At 55.7% G+C, this 19,784-nt stretch overlaps 4 protein-coding genes across 9 annotated transcripts; 2 read left to right on the top strand and 2 right to left on the bottom strand.

Moving 5' to 3' along the window:
- The first annotated feature begins 2,144 nt into the window (after window positions 1–2,144).
- On the top strand, window positions 2,145–6,606 carry C1QTNF4 (C1q and TNF related 4). Of its 2 annotated transcripts, none has more exons than XM_061381483.1 (3): window positions 2,145–2,254; window positions 2,486–2,552; window positions 5,584–6,606. In XM_061381483.1, the coding sequence occupies exon 3, from the start codon at window positions 5,589–5,591 to the stop codon at window positions 6,564–6,566; it is 978 nt and encodes a 325-aa protein (XP_061237467.1). In that variant the 5' UTR covers window positions 2,145–2,254; window positions 2,486–2,552; window positions 5,584–5,588; the 3' UTR covers window positions 6,567–6,606. The 2 variants fall into 2 exon arrangements, with proteins under 2 accessions (XP_061237467.1, XP_061237468.1); XM_061381484.1 differs by having other exon boundaries at window positions 2,173–2,254; window positions 2,490–2,552.
- A 563-nt stretch (window positions 6,607–7,169) lies between these two features.
- On the bottom strand, window positions 7,170–10,423 carry FAM180B (family with sequence similarity 180 member B). 2 transcript variants are annotated; one of them, XM_061381488.1, is made up of 3 exons: window positions 9,283–10,423; window positions 8,423–8,493; window positions 7,170–8,214 (listed from the first exon to the last, which is right to left on the bottom strand). In XM_061381488.1, exons 1-3 carry the CDS (start codon window positions 9,419–9,421, stop codon window positions 7,819–7,821), a joined length of 606 nt encoding a protein of 201 aa, XP_061237472.1. In that variant the 5' UTR covers window positions 9,422–10,423; the 3' UTR covers window positions 7,170–7,818. The 2 variants fall into 2 exon arrangements, with proteins under 2 accessions (XP_061237472.1, XP_061237473.1); XM_061381489.1 differs by lacking the exon at window positions 8,423–8,493.
- Window positions 10,424–10,523: 100 nt separating this feature from the next.
- NDUFS3 (NADH:ubiquinone oxidoreductase core subunit S3) lies at window positions 10,524–15,421 on the bottom strand. Of its 2 annotated transcripts, none has more exons than XM_061381487.1 (7): window positions 15,337–15,421; window positions 15,015–15,080; window positions 13,791–13,888; window positions 13,435–13,584; window positions 12,188–12,313; window positions 11,955–12,074; window positions 10,524–10,773 (listed from the first exon to the last, which is right to left on the bottom strand). In XM_061381487.1, exons 1-7 carry the CDS (start codon window positions 15,353–15,355, stop codon window positions 10,606–10,608), a joined length of 747 nt encoding a protein of 248 aa, XP_061237471.1. In that variant the 5' UTR covers window positions 15,356–15,421; the 3' UTR covers window positions 10,524–10,605. The 2 variants fall into 2 exon arrangements, with proteins under 2 accessions (XP_061237471.1, XP_061237470.1); XM_061381486.1 differs by lacking the exon at window positions 15,337–15,421 and adding an exon at window positions 15,191–15,263.
- On the top strand, window positions 15,353–19,730 carry KBTBD4 (kelch repeat and BTB domain containing 4). 3 transcript variants are annotated; one of them, XM_061381461.1, is made up of 4 exons: window positions 15,353–15,435; window positions 16,346–16,966; window positions 17,906–18,012; window positions 18,465–19,730. In XM_061381461.1, exons 1-4 carry the CDS (start codon window positions 15,417–15,419, stop codon window positions 19,323–19,325), a joined length of 1,608 nt encoding a protein of 535 aa, XP_061237445.1. In that variant the 5' UTR covers window positions 15,353–15,416; the 3' UTR covers window positions 19,326–19,730. The 3 variants fall into 3 exon arrangements, with proteins under 3 accessions (XP_061237445.1, XP_061237446.1, XP_061237447.1); XM_061381462.1 differs by lacking the exon at window positions 15,353–15,435 and adding an exon at window positions 15,477–15,565; XM_061381463.1 differs by lacking the exon at window positions 15,353–15,435 and adding an exon at window positions 15,700–16,146.
- Window positions 19,731–19,784: the final 54 nt, after the last annotated feature.

Genomic DNA, 19,784 nt, shown 5'->3' with positions numbered 1-19,784 from the left:
ACACGCCTGGGAACTGAGGATTGTCCTGCTTTCAGGGAGACTGAAAGCTAGAGGATTTATTCACTAACTCTGGACCCTCCTTGTTGAGCGTTACCCTGGAGGTGTTAATTTTCCACTTGCAGCCTGCCCCACCCTTGCCTCCATAGCTGGGAATGCCTCAGGAGAGACACAGCAAGCTCAGGAGCTGCCTGGGGGCTTGAGAGGGGGCGCCGGTAGCATGTGCAACACACAGTGAAAGGAGCTTGCTATAAAAATTAATACTGTTGCTCCAACTTGTTCCAGGACAGAGCTGGAGCAGGCAGGAACTACAACTGAGCCCTGGAGCTGTTTGCTCTGAACCCTGCTGCCCCCTCCGGGGCGCCCCCACCCCCAGAAGCCCGCTAGCACATGGCACCCTCCTCCTCAGTATCTCCTTGCCAGTGGCCCGATCCCATCCCTTGACGCAAACCCTGCTGCCATCTGCCTCAGCCGCCTGTCTCCACCCCGCACCCTGACTGCTCTGGTTGAACGTTTTGGGGGACCCAGGGAGTGTCAAATGGCTTTCAGCCTGAGACAGAGCCCCACTGGGCTTAACTGTTCTGCCTCTAGAGTCCTGCCTTCTTCCCAGTACTCTATCGGAATCACCTTCAAAGCGCACCTTCATGATGGCAACCTCAACCTCCTGGTTCAAAAGAGGCACTGATGCCCTAAGAAGGGTTGTGGCTGCCCCAGATCGGCTTCCGGTCTTCCCCAGCCCACCTAAGCCTCTTCCCACACCCCTCCTCGACCTTTACAGGCTGGTGAGGAGACAAAGGATGGTCCGGAAGGGCTAGACAGGGGCTTCATCCTGTGTTCCCCCGAATACCCCGTGCCCAGCCAGAAATGCCTCCATCCATTCCTTTCTGTTCAGGTACATATCCATTCACTTCATCTTTCCCTCAACACCTGAAGAATATTTAATGAGTTCATCACTGTCAACACCTTCATGAGGGCTAACCCATGTTAGATTAACTGGGTCCTGTAGGTTCTGAGAGTTGCAGGAGAGCTCCAGAGCGCAGGGGGTCACAGAGGGGCTGGGGCAGAGCCAGGACTAGAACTTGGGCCTCCTGAGTCCGAGGGCTCCTGCTTCTGGCAGCTGGGAGTGGGGCTCTTCACGACCATCCATTCAGCCAGTGCGTGCCCAGCACAGCCTTCAGGAGAGGACTGCAGCCTCCCGGAGGTGGGGTCAGAGTCCAGGGTGGAAGCTGTGGAAGGGCCCCGGTGAATGCCGCGGTGGGACGGCAGTTGCTCCCAGCCCGGGGGTCCTGCTGGGTCCTGCCCACCGGGCCCAGCTAGGCCGGGTGTCAGTGTCCCTCTGCACACAGGCCCCTTGAGGCCTTCCATCGCCTTTCTCAACCCCTTCCCTCCTTGCAGATGCTGTGAACGCAGCCTTCCCGCCACAAGGCAATTCTGCAAGGACACCCCTCCTGCGTCGCCCCCCCCTCCCCGGGGACGCCCCCCAGGCTGACCCTCTGATGCCTGGGAGTTTGGTCTTCCTCCTTCCTTCCTAACCAACCATGGCCTTTTCCGATTTGGAGGGGAGGAAGAAAACGCGGTCACTGTAAGCCCCTCCTTTCCTGGCAGCACTGACCCATTTATCCTCCTCTTCTCGAAGACCCTCTCCCCTCCCTTGAGCCTGGACATCTGTCCCCACCGAACTCGCTCTCCCCTCCCGCTGCCCTTGCAGCCCCGAGGCTAGTCCAGTCTCCGCGCCCCGCTCCAGCCCCCTCTCCTCCAACCAGGGAGGAGGCTGGGTCTCTAGACAGCCCCGAGCCACCCCGGGACTGGGGGCGGGGGTGGGGGTGGGGGAATCGGCCTCTGCCTCAGTTTCCCCATCTGCTAACTTGGATTCCTGATGCCTGCTCTGCACACCCAGAGGCTGAAGCCCGAGGGAGGTCACGGAGGAGGACGAGGCCGGCGCTCGCGCGGCCCGCGCGGGGGGCCTCTGTGCGGTGCCCCTGGGCCCCGGCGCTCGGCGCGCCCCTCCCTCTCTCCCCCTGCCCGCCTCTCCCCGCGCGGGCCCGGCGGCTCGCTCTTCAGCAGTCCTCTTTCCCTCGCCGCCCCGCGCCCACCCACCCCGGGGTCCCCGCGCCCCGCCCGCCCCCGGCGCCGCCGCCCGCGCCAGGCCCGGCCCCGCCGCAGCGCGGGCGGCCAGTGCGCAGCCCGGCGCCCGCCCGCAGCCCGGAGCCGGATCGCGGGCGCGGAGCGAACCCGAGCGACCGCCGCCCCCAGCCAGGTGAGAGCTGCTCTGGGGCGCGGGGAGCCAGGCTTTCTCCTTGACGGGAAGCGGGGGCCGGGAATTGAATCCTTTTTTTTTTTTTTTTCCCCTGAAAGGAGGATCTGGGAGCTTCTTCCATGAAAGAGGCTCAAGGGCTTTTCATCCTAAAGGATGGATGAAGGAAGGTCTGGGGGAGAGAGGGTCTAAGGTACCATTTTCTGAGGGATTTTTTTCCCTTTTTTTAATGAGAAAGGATTAATTGGCTTCTTCCGTGAAAGGGGGACTCATCTTCTTGGGAGCCCGAGGGGCTTTCAAGGTAGGTGGAGAGGGCGCTTTGGGCAGAGCTTGAGGGAGGGGGTGACTGGGGAGTGGGGTTCGCTGGGAGGGTCTCTGGAATCCCCTTAGCCTGGCATGGCTGCATCTCCACGGTCGGTTCCGGGGCTCTGTCCAGCGCACCGTGTCCTCGATTTTTTTTCTCTTTGAAGATGATTGTTTTGAGCCTCACCTGCACGAAGCCAGGAACAGCCATTTCCTTCCCTGGAGCTGTGACGCCCACCTGACACCCTCTCACCTCTGACCTGCTCCGGGAAGGGGGCTTAGGGAAGGATGGGGACCTAGGGATCTGAGAAATGGGCAGTGCCGGGTACCAAACACACAGGAAGACCCTCTGGCACTGGCAGGGTGCACCAGGCGCAGAAGGGAGATTACCAACGGTCCAGTGGGCAGATGCTCCCGGGGCAAGACCTGCTAGGAGAGCCGCACGGTCAGGAAGAGTTGCGACGCTCCCATATTCCCAGGAGACAAAAACGTTAGTTTTGGGGGTTGGTTTTGCTTTCTTCCCCCTTCGCCCTAGATCCCAAGACTCAGTCCACTTCTCTCCCCTCCTATTTTTGCAAAAAGGGAAACTGAGGCAGATAACAGGTTGGCTGGACATGTCTACGTTTAGAAAGGAAAGGTGGTGGAGAGGAAAGCACACTGAATTTGGAGCCAAAAGACCTCCATTCAAGGCTTGCCTCAGGGCTCCATGGGTGACCTTGGGCCAAAACGCTTCCCCTGGTTGGACCTCAGCTTTCTCCCCTGTAAAATGGGAGAGGGCCCACCCGTCTTGCAGGTTAGCTGTGACACCCAGATGGGTGAAAGAAGTGCCCTGGGAAAGGGATTGTGATGAGTACTGTGAGATGCAATCTTCACTGCTGCAGGGACCCCCACTCCCCCCACCGCTGCCCTCAACAAGCGACTGGCTAGCCCAAGGGGCACCTTCGTAAGAATGAGAAAAGGTACTGTCTCTGGAAGGAGAGTGTTCAGCTGGGCTAGGGACTTGGGGGTCTTTCTTATGAGAAGCAGAAAAAGGCGCACTTTGCCCAGCTGCAGCAGTTCCACACAGTTGGGCAAATAGGATGCAGGCCGCACTCCAGCGCCCACCTGCCTTCAGGTGAACGTCCTTGTTGAGTGCAGCGCATCTGTACGCCTGCTCCTGGCACTCCTTCTTGGCAGGCCCCCAGCATCTCTAAGCGACACAAAGGCACACACGCTCCCCGGGCATTTCCTGTGAAGCCCACATCCTAGGCTGTTGCCAGCTCATTTTCTTTCCCACTTTGCCTCCACTTCAGGGCTTCAGGGAATTCAGTCCCCAAAGCCAGTGCCCTACTAGGAAGCATTATGGAGGAAGCATCTCCCTATCTTCCAGGAGGTAATCCTGAGTCAAGTAGTGCCTTCACCAAGCTTCCAGGGGTAAGGGTTACTGAACTCTAACCCCTTGTGTCAAGAACTTGATCATCAACTATACTCCAATATAATTTTTAAAAATTAGGTTAAAAAAAAACAAAAACACTTGATCAGATCAGTTTTCCCCCAAAATCGACTGCACTGCCATCCAACAGAGGTACTCACACCTGCTATCTCAGAGCATCCTCAGTAAGCTAGTTAGGCGGATATCCTCCCCCAGTTTAAACAGAAGGGGCCATGCCTGGAGACATTCGGGAACTTGCCTAAGGTTTCACAGCATGTAGAGGAGCAGCGCCAGGACCTGAGCCCAGGTTTAGCTGCCAGTCTTGTACACCCCACTGCTCCTACCGAGGAACCGAGCTGCTGACCTCACAGACCTGGCGAAGCCCGCTGGAACCGCTCTCCCACTGTATCCCTAGCAGCCCCTGGCTCTCTCTTTCCCCTCAGGGACCAACCCCCAAGCCCAGAGGAAAGAGTCCCTTTTTCTTCTTACTCTGATTTTGTGGAGGGAGGGAACTACCTCAAAACCCAACTGTTCTGACCTCTTCAGCCCAAGAAGGGCCCCTGGTGATTCTGGAGGTCCAGTGTGGGAGCTGACCCTTGACTGGGTCAGAGGCCAGGAAAGGGGTCAGTTCAGTTCAGTCGCTCAGTCGTGTCCAACTCTTTGCAACCCCATGGACTGCAGCATGCCAGGCCTCCTTGTCCATCACCAACTCCTGGAGCTTACTCAAACTCATATACTTTGAGTCGGTGATGCCATCCAACCATCTCATCCTCTGTCGTCCCCTTCTCCTCCTGCCTTCAATCTTTCCCAGCATCAGGGTCTTTTCAATGAGTCAGGTCAGGGAGCAGCTATTTCCTGCCAAGATGGAGGTTTAAACAGCAGCCATCAAGGAGGATGCCAGTACAGACAGCCAGTGCCTGAGTGAGGGGCATGCTAAGGGCCATGGAACAGACCAGGAAAATGTAGCCAATTGGAAGCTGAAGATAACCCCACGGCGTCCTGACCACCTTCTGTGTTTCCAGGGCTCCTGGGTGTCAAGGAGGAGGGCACGTGGCAAGCGCAGCAGACAGGGCATTAGGACCCTTGAACCTGAGCATTTCCACTGGTATCTGTCTGCGAAATTTCACACAAAGGGGTTTGGTTACAAAAAAAACGAAAAAACAAGCCACTGATCTGATTGTTCACAAACTGTGGTCCCTGGACGAGCAGCATCTCTGCATTGCCTGGGAACCTGTGAGCAATGGAAATTCTCAGGCCTCATCCTAGACAAGTGGAGAAGGAAATGGCAACCCACTCCAGTATTCTTGCCTGGAGAATCCAATGAACAGAAGAGCCTGGTGGGCTACTGTTCATGGGGTCACAAAGAGACGGACACGACTGAGTGACTAAGCACAGCACATCCCAGGCGAGGCAGGGGTGCAGGCCAACAATGTGTTTTAACAGGCCCTCCAGGTGACACCGAGGCCCACTTAACTTTTGAGAACCTCTGAGCCAGTCTCGGTGTGTAGAAAACCAGAAGTCCGATTTGTGGGCCAAGGCGGGGCTGTGCAGGGGGACCCGGCCCCCGGCCGCCCCGCCAAAACCCTCATCTCCCTCCCTCTCGTGCCTCCCGTCCCAGGCGCCATGCTGCTACTGCTGCTGGGCCTGCTGAGCCCGGCGGCCTACGGGGCTCCGGGCCCGGCCCCGGGGTCCGCGGAGCTGCGCTCGGCCTTCTCGGCGGCGCGCACCACCCCGCTGGAGGGCACGTCGGAGATGGCGGTGACCTTCGACAAGGTGTACGTGAACGTCGGGGGCGACTTCGACCCGGCCACCGGCCAGTTCCGCTGCCGCGTGCCGGGCGCCTACTTCTTCTCCTTCACGGCGGGCAAGGCGCCGCACAAGAGCCTGTCGGTGATGCTGGTGCGCAACCGCGACGAGGTGCAGGCGCTGGCCTTCGACGAGCAGCGGCGGCCGGGCACGCGCCGCGCCGCCAGCCAGAGCGCCATGCTGCAGCTCGACTACGGCGACTCGGTGTGGCTGCGGCTGCACGGCGCCCCGCGCTACGCGCTGGGCGCGCCGGGCGCCACCTTCAGCGGCTACCTGGTGTACGCCGACGCCGACGCGCCCGCGCGCGGGGGGCCGCCCGCGCCCGCGGAGCCGCGCTCGGCCTTCTCGGCGGCGCGCACGCGCAGCCTGGTGGGCTCGGACGCGGGCCCCGGGCCGCGCCACCGGCCGCTGGCCTTCGACACCGAGCTGGTCAACATCGGCGGCGACTTCGACGCGGCGGCCGGCGTGTTCCGCTGCCGCCTGCCCGGCGCCTACTTCTTCTCCTTCACGCTGGGCAAGCTGCCGCGCAAGACGCTGTCGGTGAAGCTGATGAAGAACCGCGACGAGGTGCAGGCCATGATCTACGACGACGGCGCGTCGCGGCGCCGCGAGATGCAGAGCCAGAGCGTGATGCTGGCGCTGCGGCGTGGCGACGCCGTCTGGCTGCTCAGCCACGACCGCGACGGCTACGGCGCCTACAGCAACCACGGCAAGTACATCACCTTCTCCGGCTTCCTGGTGTACCCCGACCTCCCGCCCGCCGGCCCGCCGGGCCTCGGGCCGCCCGAGCTCTGAACCCCAACCCGGAGAGCCGCTCGGGGTGGGGTGGGGTGGGGTCGGGGGCGTGCATGCCGAGGCCGGACCCGCGGCCCGAACGCCCCGCCGGCGCGAGCATGACGGCCCGCCGCGCGTGGCGAACTCTGCCAATAAAGTGGGCCTGCGCCGGCTCCTGTCTGCCAGGGTCCTGCGCTTTGTCCTTACTGCGACGCTGTTGTCTTGGGGCGGGGCGGGAGAAGAGGGACCACCCCGGTGCGGGGTCGGCAGGCCGAGGGCAGGATTCTCCCTGGGCGAGCGAGGAGGTGAGAATTTGATTGGACCCTTCTTGTCTAACTCCGCGTGGGTCTCCCCTCCATGTCCGTCTTTAGTCGGTCCCTGTAGCTCTTCCCCGTTGAACTCCGATGTGATTTTTAGGGCCCATCTAGTTCCTTTTTTGTGGCAAGGGACAACACCCCGGCCTCACTGGGTGTATGGGATTCAAGGAAACGGTACATTCTGGCTCCCGGTATGGGCGGTGGTGAATGGGAAAGGCAGCTGGTATCTGGTTGCCCTGATTCCTGCCTTCCCAGGATGGGGAGGGGGGTTTGTTATCTGACACAGAACGACACAGGGCTCCAGGAGGCCAGAACAGAACATTTTATGGGATGAGCTACACAGGATCAGAAACACTCCAGCCAGCCTCAATCTCCTCCCAACCTCATCCCCTTCTCTGAGCCTTGTTGAGATGGACCAAAAGAACGTTTCTCACTTCCCTGCCCCCCAAAAGATAATGTTCCTCCACCTGCTTCCCCTCATTCTTCCAACAGACTGAACTAAAAATGTCCAGTCTATTCTTCTAGCCCAGATAGGATACTTGGGCAACTTAGGGACCCCCAGAGCCTCGATTGGGTTTAAAAGAGGTATCTACATAAGACTGGGCACTTAGAAGTTACCTGGGCTGCCGGGGTAGGAGTTGGAGGGTCTGACCTGGCCTTACTTGGGAGCTTCCTTTTCAGCATCTCTTAAACACACTTTTCAAACACACACACACACACTGCCTGCAAGTCCTGCCCTTAGGTCTGTGCCTGCCCGTCTGGAACCCAGAACCTGGGCCCGAGGAAGAAGATGGGGGAGGGGTAGACTGGGGTCCAGTTATACAAGGCAAGCCCAGAGACCCGAACACAGTGGGAAGAACCCGGTGCCAGATGGAAGCCCCTGCCAAAGGTGGATCTGGCTCAGGTTGGGGATGGGGGGAGAGGAGGAAAGAGGGATGGCAAGCAAAAGGGGAGGGTTAGGGGAAGGAGTCAACGATGGAGGCCCAGAGCCCTAGAGAAGGGGGCTGGCCCTGGGGGCAGAAGCCCTTGCACAGGTCCCAGAGTGTTTCCTGTGCCAGGAGGGTGAAGACCTGGGCCCAGCGGCCTCTCTCCTCGGCCTCGCTAGCCACATGGAGCCGGTAGACACAGGACACGCCTGTGAGGAGCAGATGTTCAAAGTCCCAAGGGCTAAGAGGAGGTCCCTTCCGCAGGTCCTGGAGCTGCTGCAGCCGCTGCTCAGCGCCCTCCAAGTCCCTGGGCACCTGGTGCTGCAGGAGGAGCCTGAGCCGGCGGCCTGGACGTGTGGATGCCAGTTCCTCGTCCTGGAGGTGCAGCTGCCCCACGATATCCAGCTCCAGCCCCGCCCAGAGCAGCTGCAAGGGGAGCCACGTAAGGGGCAGGCTGGGGCCTAGGGAGCAGGTCAGCGAGCAGTAGTGTGCCGGGGGCCACAAGCAGGCAGTAGGACCCATGCTGGGCTGCCCCCTCCCCCAGCAGCCCCAGCTTGAGGCATCCCCCTTCCCGACCCTGAGCTCGGGGACCACTGGTACTCCCACCCCCACATTCCCAGGCTGGAGGAAAGACCTCGAACATCACTTCCGGGGCCTCTGGCTCCTTCGGGCCACCTCCCACGCTGGTGCTGTCCATGGGCTGCCCTGGGGCAGCAGAGAGGAGTCAGGGCCCTGCCAAGCTCCACCCAGAACACCCCAGCATCCCCAGACTGCCCCTGAGCTGCCTGGTAGGAGTGCCCAGAAGCTCTTCTATCTACAAAAGAAGAGGAATGCCACCCCATGTCCACCTCCCCCTACACACATGCACATAGACATTCACTCTCCCAGGCGTCATCCCAAACCCAGATACCATCTCGGCAAATGTCCATGACTCCTCCTCGAACTTCTACAGTTCCCCTGGCCAAGAGCTCCAGCCCAACGAGTCACAAGACACTTCCCTTCCCATTACCCCTCCCTATCATCATCTGGGGACCACGTGACCTGAAACAGTGCCAGTGACCCTCCCCAAAGGTGAAGACCCCTTTGAGAAGGACCTAGTCCTTTCCCGCTCCTCAGTAAGTGACTACAAGACAGGAGGCCAGGCAAAGCAGGATGCCTGCCGCAGCTTCCGCATCTCTCTGCGGTGCTGCCTAACCCTTGGAATGTCTGCCCTAAGCCCAGGGCAGTTCAGGAGGTCCTGCTTTGCACATCAGCCAGAAGAAGCCCAAGGCTCGTTGAGAGCACCGAGGGCGAACCACCCTCACTTCACCTGGACCTTTCTGGTTCTGAGTGAGGCCCACATCATTCCGTCCCCCACTCTGCAGCACAGGGCAGCCTAGCAGCTATCACACCCACAGTTCCTAAGCCCTGCTGGACTCAGATAGGACCAAGTGTGACTGCTGTCAGCCAGCAGCCTTCCTTAGCTCCCTCCACCCCACCCTAAGGCCCGGGTACCTGCATGGTGGTAGGTTGTAGTCACCCCGGGGAGGAGACAAATGGTTACTGTCAGCCAAGCCAGGAACTGCATTGTCCCGGCCATGCCCCACCAGGCCCTCTGAGTCTTATTCTTCGCGGCGTCTCTCTGCACCTCCATCTGCCTGGCACACACTGGGGCTCCAACTTTCCACTAGGCTGCTCCAGCTGCTCCCTGCGTTGCGTGTCGGTCTTCAGAGCTCAACAGGGAGGGGCTGGCTCTGGCTTCCTAGGGGCTCTTTCCATCCCAGAGAAATGTGGAATCTGGTTGTTGGCAGTAGGAGCCTGGCTCCCAGCTTGTCAGGCCCTAAGCCTATTCCTGCCCAGATGGGCGGGATGCTTAGTTAATAGAAAAAGGCATTTGGTAGCAAACAGCTCAGGCTTGGCCCTCCCAAAGAGGTAGGCGAGACCCCAGGCAGTAAGACTGCCTTACTATCTGTCCTCACCCCCAAAACACTGCAACTGGCTCTAGACTGACATTCAGTCTGGCCCAGTACAGCCTGGCCCAGCCTCCAGGAAGCCCCTCAGTAGCCAAGAACAGCCACAAAGCCTGATCTTCCAGCTGCCTGGTGGGCTGGCTGAGTGGCCCCTGGACAGGCAGAGAACTCTTCCCCCTCAGGCACTCAGCCACTGGCTGAACAGACCCCAGACTGGCTGGAATGGGGAGTACTTGTTTCCTGGAGACAGATCAGCAGCTCCTGATTGTCTTTGGCCCGACTGGGACCCTCCTTTGCTTGTTTACAACATTCTCAGCTCAGACCAGACTCCAGGAAGATTCCCTTAGCCCAGGCCTGATGCGCTGTCAGGGTGCAGGACACAAGGTTCAGAATGGGCTGCAGCTCGTCCTGGTTCTGGGAACCTTGTGGCTTAAACAGGATGAGGGTGGGTGAGGGTTGCCCTATTTTCACAGGCTCTCTGGACCCATCAGCTGCCACGAGATAGTCTGCTGTGACAAAGGGCTTTCTCCAGCAGTGGCCGAGACTCCACCCCACACCCGTCCTAAGCCCTGTGAACTGTGAGAACTTTCCATTTCAGTTCCAGGATCTCTCAGAAGTATATCTAGGCGTGCAAGTTAAGCCTGTCCGCAACTGCAGTATTTAGCCCCATCGAAATAGATTCCCGGTTTCGAAGTCTCTTTAAGGGAGTCAGCAAAACCCCAGCTTGCCCCTCTCTCCTCTCCTGAGTCCAAGCTTCACTTCTACTTATGGTAAGCACGCAGAAAGTGGTGAGTCTAGTAGGATTTTATTTACAGGACATTCAATTATAGGTAAGGTGCTTTCTAGGATCCACATGCCTTCCCTGAAACTACTTGGCTTCAGGTTTCGTGTCTCCGGCTTCAAGCTTGAGACTCTCGGGGGGCTGGCGATAGGCAGGGAAAGCCTCCCACGGGCTGTTCAGATCAAACTTGCGGAACTCTTGAGCCAACTCCACCGGCTCGGCCACCACCCGCTTCACCTCATCGTCATAGCGTAACTGGAGAAGAAAAAGGCAGGCTTGAGCATTGAGGAAAGCCTGTGACAGCCACTAAAGGCCCACTTTCCCAAAGCTTTCCTCAGCCCCCTTACTCCTCTGCCCTGGACTCCCGTCCCAGCCTCTTTTAAGTCTCCATCCTCCTCTGTGTTACCCATTAGGTCACAATCCAACCACCATCTAAAACGGCCTCTACCTCAAGCTCTGCCATCACCCAGGCAGGCTTCCCAGCCCGTTACCCTACATCCTGTGCTCTGAGCTCTTCTTCCACCAGAACTTTTCGGACCTTGCCCACCTATCCACATACTCCTTTTGGTGAGACCTTCATTCTCTGACCAGGGATCAAACCCAGGCCCATGGCAGTGAAAGCATGGAAGCCTAACCACTGGACCGCCAGGGAATTCCCTCCACACACCCTATAAGTTGATGGTAAGCATTTGCCCAGGATGAGGGAGCAAGTCAGTGGCTGAAAAGAATAAACCTAAGCTGACAAGCACTTAAGTTCAGGCCTGGTGGCCTTGGCATTATCACTGCCAAGATGCAAGGTAGTAAACTTGGCACGACTTTTTCTGTTACTGGAAAATCAACAGTCGGATAAGGCGAGGACAATCAGCTGCTGCAAATGGGACCATGCTAAACATTAAGAAAACAGAAGCATCTGGGTACTGAAGAGAAAGGGCTGGATTGCCACTACCTCAACATTTCTAAAGTTACTTTGCTACGAAACCATGTATGTCTATATACAATAAACCACCTTCCTGTTAATGAGCTGCAACACGCTGCAGTGGCGAGTAAAGCACTGAATTCAAGGGCTGAAGATTTAGTGTCTTGCCTTCTCAAGAGATCCAGGCAGGGTAAAGAGACACTCCACTTTCAGACCCTGGTGACAAATTGTGTCCTGAAATCTGCTTCGGTCATTAAAATGACCATTAAAGCCATTAAAACAACGGGTGACAACAGTTGGGCATTTACAATACACCGGTTTTAAACACATCAATTAGTTTACTACAAATCTACTATTGTTAGGTGCTACTCTTGTTCCCATTTTGCATATAAGAAAACTGTCAGAGTGGAGCTCGGATAGAGTGCAGCATTGATGCTCTTAACCTACCACGATCCACTGGCCATAATTCCTGCCCAGCATCCCTACCAGTCCCTCCCTCTCATACTTCCAAGGCTCCTACCTCAACATAGCCAGACAGGGGGAAGTCTTTCCGGAAAGGATGTCCCTCAAAACCATAGTCTGTTAGGATTCTTCTTAGATCAGGGTGGTTAGCAAAGAAGACTCCAAACATGTCCCAGATCTAGAAGAAAGAGGCGACTGGCCGTCACAGAGGCGAGGGCTGCACTGCATCCACTGAACCCGGTCCGTTTCGCAGCTGGCCCAGGTGCGGGGCCACCACGTGCGGAAACTCACCTCCCTCTCATACCAGTTGGCGGCCTTGTACACAGGCACAGAAGACTCAATGGGCGTTAGCTCGTCCGTATAGGTCTTCACACGGATCCGCGAGTTGAAGCGCAGAGAGAGCAGGTTGTAAACGATCTAGGGAGAATGGAGGGAGCCGGAGGACCAAGATGACCACAGGCTGAGGGGTCTGGGACAGAAGTCCTTGAGTGGGACCATAATGAGGGGATAAAGTTCCACCTTGTGAACCTGCCTTCTGTCCTGAAGCTCAAAACCCCAAGATGCTCCAAGACTCACAACTCCTTGCAGACGCCTAAGCAACACTAGCTCAGCCTGTCAGCATGCTTATCTCTGCTCACGCTACTGGACGTCTCCCAACTCCTCCCCGCCACCCCACCCTCCGTGGGACTAATACCTGCTCTCCAAATTATCATCAAGAGTCAGCACAAACTCTCTCTCTCCCTTCATAAAAGCCTTCTAGAGTGGGCTAAGTGCTCCTCCTGTGTCCTTACAACATCCCATGAATTATGTGATTACAGTAAACTGTAAAAAAATACATATCAATATGTTGAACCTGTTTTGTTTTCATAGGCTTTTCTGGAGTGTAAGTAACGGTCACTGTATCTACTTTATGGCGGTGGTTTAGTTGCTCGGTCATGTCTGACCCTTGCAGCCCCGTGAGACTGCAGCTCCCCAGGCTCCTCTGTCTGTGGGGTTTCCCAGGCAAGAGCACTGGAGCGGGCTGCTATTCCCTCCCCCAACAGTACACTGTTCTCCGTGTCCTTCTCCCTCACTAGAGTGTGGGGGACTTCTGGAGGGCAGCAGGTATTGGGTGTTACTTCTCTTTCGATCCCAGGATCTGGCAAAAAGAGTAGGTGACGAGTAAACAACAACAGCTAAATGTACTGAGAATGTACTGTGTGCCAGCAACCTACCTGAACTATCTCAGTGAATACTCACAACCACCCTGTGAGGTAGGTGGTTTCACACTTTTTAAAAATACTTATTTCGCACATAAAAAAAACTAAAGTTCAGAGAGACCAAACAAAATGTTTGAAGTCACACGGCTTATTAATGGCAAAGCTACAACTAAAACGGAAGGTCTCCCTGATTCAGAGACCCCCGTTAACTGCCGTGTTGTATTTGTTTGACCTGAACTGAAACTAAGGCGGCTACGGTTCCCACAGGCAACTGTCACCCTGAAACTGTTCTGTCCCCTTCCCTCCTTCATGCTCCAAACCTCAAATCTCCTGACTGACCTCGAAACGGTTCTGCCGGGTGGGGATGTCCACCGCCGTCAAGTCAGCCAAGGATTTGAATTGTGCGTTGCTGTGATCCCTGAGGAAAGTCAGCACTGGGATGACCCCATCAGGATGGATACAGATCTCTAACTCATTGAAGCAAGACACCTGACGACACAGAACAGGAGAGGAGAGGGAACAAAGCTACAGACGGAGCAGACTACTTCAGTTGGAATCTCCTGGTTTAAGGCAGAGAGAGAAGACCAAGTTGGGATGCAGGAGTCTGTACTTTGATTCCAGGCTGCCCACTCCCACATGCCCTGAGAACATGGCTCTTTCTTGATCCAAATCCAAACACCGGTAGTGAATATTACCTGAACTTGCTGGACATACTTGGGCAGGATTTCAGCCACATACTCTCCAAAAGCTGAGAGCTGCTTGTGGGCCACATCATTCCGTGGTCTGACAGTGGCTGGAACGAGAAGGCGTATTTTGAAAAGGAAAGTAGAAGGCAGCAGGCAGCCCTGCAGACTGAGCCCTGCTTAGTCTCTTGAGCTTGTGAGGCACGCTGTTCCCCAGTCAGGACTCCCTGTAGAACCCTGAGAAAGGTGAAGATAGAAAGTTCCTCTTCCACGGAACAGGAAGTGATGAAAATGCTGGGGAAATGCTACCTGCACGATCCATAAAGACTCACCTATTATTACAGCTGGGGTGTTTGCTTCTTCTTAAAACTACTCCACAGTTCTTCCTTTTCAATGCCTGCAATTCTGCTAAAGCAGCATGGGTCTCAGTTCTCTTACCACACTAGGAGCTCTTTCAGTGTGAGAACTAGGGCTTTTATGATTCTCTGTATCTCCTTAACATCTGGCTCATAGTAGGTTCTCAAACTAAGAACTTCAGGGCTGAAAAGTCCTCACAGATTATGTAGTTGAAACCTTTTTTTTTTTTTTTTTGGCACAGACCAGGAAACTGAGGCCCAGAAAGGGGGAAATATCAGGTCTCCTGATTCTCAGGCGGCTTATGTTGACTGGAACTTATCTCCATACGCTCATTCATGCCACACTAAATCACTGGAGCGACTACAAATCATAGGCTGCAGAGTAATTGTTTTCTGCGCCTTTGGCAGCAGGCAGGTCTGCTTTATCACTTACTAGTGCTGTGATCCTGGTCAACCTCTCTGAACTGTTTCCTACTCTACCGTATAAGAGCATAATACTATCTACCTCGTAAGATTGTTGTGGGAACTATGATCATTCATTAATCGCTTAGCAAGGTGCCTGGCATACAATAAGCACTCAATTCACATGAGCTACTATTATAACAGGGCTCAGAGGCCCAGAGTTTATGCTTCTCATTTTAAAGAGCTTACAGTTTAATCAAGACAGAGAGACAGAAATGGACAAGCGGCAACAGGGCCGTAACAGGCCCAAGGACACAAGAAGGACGCGTGCAGTCAGCTCTCCAAGGACAAGCAAAGGCTTGCCGGGAGGACGCAGAGAAGGACGGGCCAGGACAAGGGCAAAGCAAGCATCTGACAAAGGGAATGAACGCGGCCCCGCCTGCAGTCCCGAGAAGGGCCCGGTCTCGCACATACTCACGGCGCGTGTCGGCCACAGAGCTTTCCCGCCTCACGGGCAGCAACAGCACCGAGGGTCTCCCGGCCACTGCATGGGAAGACAGAGACACTGAGGCGCAGGATGAGGCCTGAGGGACTCCCTCCGCTGGGCGCGTCGCCGCTCCTGCCCCGGGCCTCAGCCGGCTGCCCACTGGTCACCTCTGGCCGGCGCCGCGGACCCCACGAGCCTCTGCCAACAACCCCGAGCCACCGCCGCCGCCATGTTTCCCGGATGTACACCAGGCCTCCACCCCCCCCCCTCCGAGGCCAGGCCCGTAGGACACGGACCCCCCAAGGGAACGGACCGGAAGCGGAAGTGTGCATCAGACGTTCTTCCGGGCGGACGCGGGGCCAGAAGCAGAGGTTCCAGGTTCCGGGCTTCGGAATGAAAGGAGGGAAGGCAGGTGAGAAAGCAAAGCCCGCAGGTGGGGAGACCGTGAGGCGAATGCCGCCCTAGCTTGGTGTGACAGAGGCTGGAGAGAAGGCAAGGATCCTAAAGAACCAGTCGGATGAGAGGAGAAGAAGGGACGAGAGGTCTGGGTTCCACATTCCACACCCCTCCCCCGCTCCCTGAGCTAAGCTTTTGCTGAGGGCCGGCGGGCCAGGCTAGGGGGAGGGGAAGAGAAGAACGGTTTCCCTGGCGACCGTTTCCCGGGCGACTCCAGGTGGAGCGGGGACACTGCACGTGGCGATGGGCCGCCTCTGGCCCCTTGCCGGAGAAGGATCGAGCTCCGTCTCGCGTTCTGGACGAAGCCTTGGGGAGTCATTAGGGCGAGCAGGGAAGTGCCAGGGAGAGGCTCAGAAAAGAGCAGATGGGGAGCTGAGAGGTGTCCCAGGCTGAATCTCATATTGTAAGGTCTGGATTCCCTGCGCCAGGGAAGAGGAGCCTGGCTGCAAGGACGTAGGGGTCTTCTTGTCGGGTTCTGCTGCCTGGAGCCTCCACACGTTTTACGTCCAGGGCTTATTTGGTTGGACTTTTTAAAATCACAGGCTTCCTCCAGTCCCTTGCTCTCATATGTTGACCTGAATACCAAGCCTCTTGTTACATCATGGAAAAGGGGTTCTCTGTGTTTTCTCAGGGAAATACCTCGCGTAGGAAATCTTGATTTTATTAGGTATGTGATGTCACTGTGAGAGAATGAGCCCAGCTTTGGTTCAGGGGGATCATCAGAGTTGTCATTAGCAGGGCCAGGACTAAGGCTAATCTGGGTTGACGGTGCCCTCCTCCCTTTTCCCTTCTCTCTCCCTGAATTGGACATTTAGATTCATAGACTGTGGCTTCCTTCAGTTACTCAAGGTGGTGTTGTTTTACAGACAGCTGGCAGAGAGAGAAGTTGGCTACCACCATGGAATCACCAGAGGAACCTGGAGCATCCATGGATGAGAACTACTTTGTGAACTACACTTTCAAAGATAGGTCACACTCAGGCCGTGTGGCCCAGGGCATCATGAAACTGTGTTTGGAGGAAGAGCTCTTTGCTGATGTCACCATCTCCGTGGAAGGGCGGGAGTTTCAGCTCCACCGATTGGTCCTCTCGGCTCAGAGCTGCTTCTTCCGGTCCATGTTCACTTCCAACCTGAAGGAGGCCCACAACCGGGTGATTGTACTGCAGGATGTCAGCGAGTCTGTCTTCCAGCTCCTGGTTGATTATATCTACCATGGGACCGTGAAACTCCGAGCGGAGGAGCTGCAGGAGATTTATGAGGTGTCAGACATGTATCAGCTGACGTCTCTCTTTGAGGAATGTTCTCGGTTTCTGGCCCGCACAGTGCAGGTGGGCAACTGCCTGCAGGTGATGTGGCTGGCAGATCGACACAGTGATCCTGAGCTCTACACCGCTGCCAAGCACTGTGCCAAGGCCCACCTGGCCCAGCTGCAGAGCACAGAGGAATTTCTTCACTTGCCCCACCATCTACTCACCGATATCATCTCGGGTAAGCAGAGGGAGAGGGAACGTCATGCCTAGCTGCACGGGTGTGTGACGTCCGCTGAAAGTTCTCCTTTAGGACAAGGGTACCCTCAGACTCCTGGTGCTAGTTTACATTATTATTCTTGATAAGAGTTTACTTAGATATCTTCTGAGAGAGAGCTTGAGTTGACATTTAGTAGTTAATGTCAGAGACAGGCCCTTCCAGAGGAAGAGCTTAGGAAACCAAAGCAGCGTTCCACATTATATGCAAATATCGAATTAAAAAAAAAAGCTGCACTTAGCCACGAAAGGTAGTGAGGAGCTACCTGCATTTATATTCTAACCTTTCTTGTGCATCAGTGTTCTCTTCTATACTTGGCACGTGTTTGTGGGACTGGTTACCTGAGTAAACTGACAGTGAGTCAAGATAGTTAGGGGCTTCCCAGGTGGCACAGTGGTTAAAAAAAAAAAAAAAATCCACCTACCAATGCAGGAGACGCAAGAGACGTGGATTTGATCCCTGAGCTGGGAATATCCCCTGGAGTAGGAAATGGCAACCCACTCCAGTATTCTTGCCTGGAAAATCCCGTGGACAGAGGAGCCTGGCGGACTACAGTCCATAGGGTTGCAAAGAGTCAGACACCTAAATAAGAAGCTTCTCAAGTGACTGGCCAACTTTTAGGAAACAGTGCTAATCCTGCAAGTGAGGTATAACTGTACTTGAAGTGTGAGCTTTGTAGCCTAGTAGATTGCTTCCATGGCAAATAGGAGAATATCAAGTCATCCATTTTGATTAAGGAAAAAAACAGGGCAATTTTAGGTTAATTTCTCATACACACACATACATATATATACATGGTGGTAGTCTAACAAAGAGATTCACATTTTTGAAGCCACTGACTCTAAATTTCCCTTGTGGATCCTCAGACTGCCATTGACCATACCTTTCCTCTGACTCTTGCAGATGGAGTTCCATGTTCCCAGAACCCAACAGAGGCAATAGAAGCCTGGATCAATTTTAATAAAGAAGAAAGAGAGGCTTTTTCAGAGTCACTCAGGACTAGCTTGAAGGTAAGGCAGATTTCTTTAGGGTTGGGACACCATACTATCCATGCATTCCAGCCATCTATCAGCTTGGCCTCTTTGATGGCTGGCAAGTAAGTCTCTGGCTTAAAGCTGATAAGAGCTGGGGTGGAGGATATGTATATGAGCCTAGAAGCCAGCAGCCTCTGGGCTCCAAAGCTCCTTGAGAGAACTACTTTCATCATTGCATTAATGACCAAAGCACCAACTCGTCATAGTTACAAAGAAAGCTGGGAGGATGAGTGTAACAGGTTTTCTCTCCCAACGTAAGGTGTCTGAAAGACAGTGGTCAGAGGAGAGTCAGGGTGACACACGGTAGCTAGAAGGGGTGGGTCAGAGCAGGATCCAGGGTGTGGCCCAGGACGCAAGGGTGTGCGTCTCAGCTGCGCCTTTAGCCTCGAGCTGATAGACACCATTTATAACTTTAATTTCGCCAATAGGAAATTGGGGAGAATGTACACATTTACCTGATCGGGAAAGAGTCCTCTCGTACCCACTCGTTGGCTGTGTCCTTACACTGTGCGGAAGATGACTCCATTAGTGTAAGTGGCCAAAACAGCCTGTGCCACCAGATCACAGCAGCCTGCAAGCATGGCGGAGACTTGTACGTGGTGGGAGGGTCCATCCCGCGGCGCATGTGGAAGTGCAACAACGCCACCGTGGACTGGGAGTGGTGTGCACCTTTGCCCCGAGACCGACTCCAGCACACCCTGGTGTCTGTGCCAGGGAAGGACGCCATATATTCCCTGGGTGGCAAGACGCTGCAGGACACCCTCTCCAACGCAGTCATCTATTATCGGGTGGGTGATAATGTCTGGACTGAGACCACCCAGCTGGAGGTGGCTGTGTCAGGGGCCGCTGGTGCCAACCTCAACGGGATCATCTACTTACTGGGGGGGGAGGAGAATGACCTGGACTTCTTTACCAAACCGTCCCGACTCATCCAGTGCTTTGACACAGAGACAGACAAGTGCCACGTGAAGCCCTACGTGCTGCCCTTCGCGGGCCGCATGCACGCGGCTGTGCATAAGGACCTGGTGTTCATCGTGGCCGAGGGGGACTCCCTGGTGTGCTACAACCCCCTGCTAGACAGCTTCACCCGGCTTTGCCTTCCCGAGGCCTGGAGCTCTGCCCCGTCCCTCTGGAAGATCGCCAGCTGTAACGGGAGCATCTATGTTTTCCGGGACCCGTATAAAAAAGGGGATGCCAACACCTACAAGCTTGACCCTGCCACTTCAGCTGTAACTGTCACCAGAGGCATTAAGGTGCTGCTGACCAATTTGCAGTTCGTGTTGGCCTAAGGCTGTTGAGGGCAGGAGCGGCTGGCGTTTGCCCTCCCTCCTTCCAGCACCTCCCCATCCAAACTCAGAAGTCCCCCGAGGCCCCCCAACTGGGGTATTATGTTACTTTCTGATACATGTTAGAAAAGCAGCGCCACAGCCCTTCCCTGAACTCCTAAAAGAGAGTTCTGTCTGGGGCTTTTTAGACTGCTGCTGCTCACCGGCTGCTAGAACTGAGAGTAGGCCAGCCTGTTCGCCACCCCCTTGTAATCTTGAGCCTCACTCACTACAGATGGCTTAGAGCCAGCCTCTTCTCCACCCCTAGGCACAGCCTCCCCTCTCTACCTGATCAATGTTAAATAGAAGCACCCCTGATCCTGGGACAGAAGGAAAGATGCCCAGTCTCCGTTTTTTTTTTTTTTTTTTTTGGACAGATGGCTTAGAGCCAGCCTCTTCTCCACCCCTAGGCACAGCCTCCCC

Source organism: Bos javanicus, chromosome 15 (genome assembly GCF_032452875.1).
Source record: "Bos javanicus breed banteng chromosome 15, ARS-OSU_banteng_1.0, whole genome shotgun sequence".
Lineage (NCBI taxonomy): Eukaryota > Metazoa > Chordata > Mammalia > Artiodactyla > Bovidae > Bos > Bos javanicus.
Note: the sequence above shows the minus strand (reverse complement) of the source record. Positions and strands in the feature narration are given on the sequence as shown.

Bases quoted from the DNA above. Each gene is read 5' to 3' on its own strand.
- C1QTNF4 (XM_061381483.1), top strand. From the start codon at position 5,589: ATGCTGCTACTGCTGCTGGGCCTGCTGAGCCCGGCGGCCTACGGGGCT.
- FAM180B (XM_061381488.1), bottom strand. From the start codon at position 9,421: ATGGAGGTGCAGAGAGACGCCGCGAAGAATAAGACTCAGAGGGCCTGG. The intron at 8,494-9,282 runs GTACCCGGGCCT...CTGCTGCCCCAG, and splicing joins TACAACCTACCACCATGCAG to GGCAGCCCATGGACAGCACC. The intron at 8,215-8,422 runs GTCTTTCCTCCA...CTCCCCTTGCAG, and splicing joins CCCCGGAAGTGATGTTCGAG to CTGCTCTGGGCGGGGCTGGA.
- NDUFS3 (XM_061381486.1), bottom strand. From the start codon at position 15,254: ATGGCGGCGGCGGTGGCTCGGGGTTGTTGGCAGAGGCTCGTGGGGTCC. The intron at 13,585-13,790 runs GTAATATTCACT...CTGTGTCGTCAG, and splicing joins AGTATGTCCAGCAAGTTCAG to GTGTCTTGCTTCAATGAGTT. The intron at 12,314-13,434 runs GTCAGTCAGGAG...CATTCTCCCTAG, and splicing joins CCCGGCAGAACCGTTTCGAG to ATCGTTTACAACCTGCTCTC.
- KBTBD4 (XM_061381462.1), top strand. From the start codon at position 15,541: ATGAGAGGAGAAGAAGGGACGAGAG. The intron at 15,566-16,345 runs GTCTGGGTTCCA...GTTGTTTTACAG, and splicing joins AGGAGAAGAAGGGACGAGAG to ACAGCTGGCAGAGAGAGAAG. The intron at 18,013-18,464 runs GTAAGGCAGATT...TTTCGCCAATAG, and splicing joins CACTCAGGACTAGCTTGAAG to GAAATTGGGGAGAATGTACA.